The 4,021-nt window shown below is 40.1% G+C and overlaps 1 protein-coding gene across 1 annotated transcript; it reads left to right on the top strand.

Moving 5' to 3' along the window:
* The first annotated feature begins 266 nt into the window (after positions 1-266).
* Positions 267-3,414, top strand: LOC149196701 (uncharacterized). The gene is made up of 2 exons (XM_089403783.1): positions 267-2,360; positions 2,734-3,414. Exons 1-2 carry the CDS (start codon positions 483-485, stop codon positions 3,187-3,189), a joined length of 2,334 nt encoding a protein of 777 aa, XP_089259909.1. The 5' UTR covers positions 267-482; the 3' UTR covers positions 3,190-3,414.
* The last annotated feature ends 607 nt before the right edge of the window (positions 3,415-4,021 follow it).

The following is a 4,021-nucleotide window of genomic DNA, read 5'->3' as shown; positions in this document are numbered from 1 at the left end:
AAGTTGTGGTGGGCCGGGCCCCACAGATAAAAGGAATGGGTAGAAAAAAATTTCAATAACTTTTTGTTGAAATTTTCCCATTGCCAGCTCAAGCTTGGAAGCACGCTACTCCCCGTACTCCTAATCTCCGAAACTGAATTTTCCCCTCATTTCTTTGGAGAAGTCAGTCAATACACACATTTCTTTAATCTCCGAAAGTGAAATTTCCCCTCATTTCTTTGGAGAAGTCAATACACACATTTCTTTGCCATTGCCTTGCAATTTCCTTCCCTCACCTCTGTACTTACCGTTCGGATCCCTCCATACATTTCTTTGCCATTTCCTCGCCTTGCAAAGCATTGAGGTGTTTTTTGGGGTGTTATTTCAAGGCATCAATAAATATTGGCTTAAAACCTTTGTACCTAAAATCCTGAGTTGAGTTAGGCTACGGCATATAAATATTAGCACAAATTAAATTCCTCTCTCCTGTGTTTCGCGATATTATGGAGAATCCCACAGCCGGTCATAAGATTGTACCTGTAACAGAAACACAGGTACTTCTGGATGTCATGCCCAGAGACACCGCGGCATTCCCAGAGAATAAAATAACTTGGTTTGCCTTTAAGCTTGCCTTTCTGGAGAAGGTAGCCAGCGGGCTCGGAAAGTTGGCCTTCCTCTGGGCAACCGCCGTCGTGCTCGGAGGATTTGCAGGAAATTTAAAAACGGCTGACTTCTGGTGCGTCACTATAATATTGTTCACAGAAGGTGTTCGGATCTTCAGCCGAAGCCAAGAGGTGGTGTGGCACCATGAGAACACGCTAAAATCCATGGAAACTCTCAGCGAGGAAGCTAGACAGGTAGGTAACGGCTTCTATAATACCTGCTACTCCATCTCAATTAAGATCTTCGGATGCTGGAGCTCAGAAAACAGTGAAGATGAAGATTCTGATCATCATGATTCTCAGAAGAGATGTTGTTCAATGTCAATGGTCAGTTTTCTCTACTGCCTGCAATTGTTGTCCGCTTCGACAATCGTGGGTTTGTCTCTCTATCGGCTACTAAGGCATAACTACATCGTAGGTTCAATGGGTAAGGATATCATGAATCTGAAATCGGCTGTCATAATTTTGTACGCCCTGTCTCTGGCCGAAGCGTTTCTGTTTCTGTTGGAGAAGACCTACTGGAAGATCAGTGCGAAGAAATTGCTGGAGGAGGTGAACAATGCTTATGGCTTCAACTTCGACAAGCCTGAGCTCCACACTGTCAGACGTTTTCTGTATGATACATATTCGCGGTGCGTCAAAGGTAACATTTTCGACGCTTCGAAGATGGAATTTGTGTCCTACAGCGTGGAGTTGCTTCAGTCCAGCAGCGCGGACGGGCAGCTGACGGGTGCTCGAGTACTGTCCGCCCTTGCGAGAAATGAGCAATTTGCAGAAAGAACTTTGAGGGCAATCGGAACCATGAAGGATGTGGTGGAGAGGCTTATCGACATGCTGAATTTCAAGAACGTGGACGAGAAGGAGATTCGAAAAGCGGCTGCAGAGATCATCTCCAAATTGGTGGAGAACAAGCGGCATTGCGTTCGGGTGACGGCCATTACTGGGTTGATGGAATCCGTAGCCACTCTGCTGTACTCAAACGACTCAAATGAAGGAGGCTTTGTTTCGCTGGGGCTGACCATAGTGAAAAAGCTGGCAGAAGAGCGCTCCAACCGCCATAAAATCAACATCAGCAGAGGGCTAATTCCTAAAATTATCTCACTCACAGACTTAGAACCCAGCGACCTCCAATTCGAACCCAACGCCTTCCAACTGGAAATCGAGAGGGATAAGAAGATCCCCTTCGCAACTGAGGTGGAAGAGCTCGCTCTGCAGATCGTGAAAACTCTGGCCAGCACTACAGGCTCGACCGGGAAGGACCTGAGGAAAAGGATGTTGAGGATTGTCTTCGCCATAAGCAATCTCAGAAACGTTCTTCAGTGCACAGAAAGAGATGATCTGCGAATCCTAGCGATCGAGACGTTAACAAATCTTGCTCACGAACACAAGGGCCGTGAAAGAATTGGCCGTACCGGCGGAATTCTGCGTAAGCTCTGCTCTTTGTTTTTCATGGAGAGAATTAATAATAATGATGAAAAGGAGAAACTTGTGAAGACGGCAGGAGAAGCCCTGGGTCTTCTTTCGCTGGAGTCGGAGCCTAACTGTAAAAAAATGATGAGCATTAAGGTGGACCGTCACCCGAATTTAATGGCAAGCCTCATCTCCATGCTGAACGACGCCGTTAAGGGTATTCATGCAGCAAGAATTCTTCGAAATCTGCTTGAATACGCAGATGCAAATTACGTTAAACCGACTGAAATCACTGCACTGGCAGAGCAGGTAGAAGATTGTATTCAAATCTCAGCCTTTCTTTTGAAAATTAAAGTCTTGCTTTGCAGTATGATCTGAAAATAATTTCATTTAATCATTGAGTACACAGGCTTATTCTACAGCCTAGCTTAGATACTGATGTGATGAATAAGGTTATTTATCTTTCAGCTTAGATGTTGATGTGATGAATAAAGGTATCTATTTTTTATCAAAGTTAAAATTTTGTTTATGTAGATTAAAATACAAATTTTAAAATATCTAAATAATATAATTTGATAAAAAAAAAATTATACTATAAATTGAATTTCTCTACATTTATATTAAATCAGTATTTAAAATAAATCTAAGCTAACTTAACTTCTTTGTGATGCGTTGTGATCAGATTCTGAAGTTTGTGAGGAAAGAACATTCATGCAACCATAAGCATAAGCGGGTGGCCATAGGATTGAGGGAGAAACATTCATGCGAGTACCAGGAAGCAGCCATAGGATTGGCTGCACGGTTTATGACCAAATGGGATTTCACTCATGAGTTCCGAGAATTGATGTTGTTGAAACTGGTGAAGGTTTTTGAGAGTCACCCATATCCATCGAAGATGGTTCCCAATGTCAGGATGTACAGCATCGAGGTCCTGATAGGTGTTTTGAAGAGGGACAAAGGTGCGTTAGAGCAGAGACCAGAATTGGTGAATGATTTAGAGAAGGCCTTGCAAGGAGTGATGGAGACGACGTCGGACTGGGAATACTACAGCGCCTTCTCGGGCAGTAAGGGGTTGAGCAGGCACACCGTCCCCATTCTATCCCTCGCACAGGATGCCATGGAATTGCTTCCTAAGTAAATATATGGTATCCTAAATAAAATACGGACATGTCCAAGTCTGTGAATCCTAAATAAAACACAGACATGTCTAAGTCTGTGAATCCTAAATAATACAGATATGTCCAACTCTGCCTTGCACATGTTTGTGTTTTCTATGGTTTAAGATTATAAATATTGTGTGAGTTGTTCAACTCTGTGTTGCAAGGCTTTGTTTCTAGGTGTTTAATATTATAAATATTATGTGAATTATTGGGTTATTTGTTAGTGGGATGTTTCTGGTTGTAATTTATTGTTTATTTGAAAATGGATCACAAAAGTCTAAAATCTAGTATTTAATGTTTTTTAAATTTATATTAGAAGTGGTAACTTTGTAATGTGAAGTAAAGAATATCACAAAAGTCTAAGATCTAGCATTTAATATTTTTTTAAATTCATATTAGAAGTAGTAGTAGCTCTGTAATGTAAAGTGAGGAATATCACAAAAATCTAAGATCTAGCATTTAATATATTTTTTAAAATTCGTATTGAAAGTGGTAGCTCTATAATGTGAAGTGAGGAATATTTTGTTAAAAATTGCATTTTAGGTAATTGGGAGGATTTAATGATAACCTCTTCACTCATATTTAAGTTTCTCATATATATATAAATGAAACTTATCCTGAAATATGTTGCACTATATACATTTTCCTTAAATTAAATAATAATAATAATAAGAAATTTAAGTTTTATACTTTTCATTGATATGATTATATTTTTAAGTAATTTCTGTGTGTGGCCACTTGTATTGATATTGTATATCTTGGAGAAAGGTCAAATTATTCACAAAATTTCTTGAATATTAGGACTTAATG

The sequence above is a fragment of the Pinus tabuliformis genome, chromosome 2_2 (assembly GCF_031772625.1).
Source record: "Pinus tabuliformis cultivar Carrire ecotype Pingquan chromosome 2_2, CPIR1, whole genome shotgun sequence".
NCBI classification, from domain to species: Eukaryota; Viridiplantae; Streptophyta; class Pinopsida; order Pinales; family Pinaceae; genus Pinus; species Pinus tabuliformis.
This window is presented reverse-complemented; position numbering and strand designations above follow the sequence as displayed.

What these genes read in the sequence shown, in the direction of transcription:
- LOC149196701 (XM_089403783.1), top strand. Translation starts at nt 483, where the DNA reads ATGGAGAATCCCACAGCCGGTCATAAGATTGTACCTGTAACAGAAACA. An exon ending in TCACTGCACTGGCAGAGCAG is followed by an intron (nt 2,361 to 2,733) that starts GTAGAAGATTGT and finishes CGTTGTGATCAG; the next exon opens with ATTCTGAAGTTTGTGAGGAA.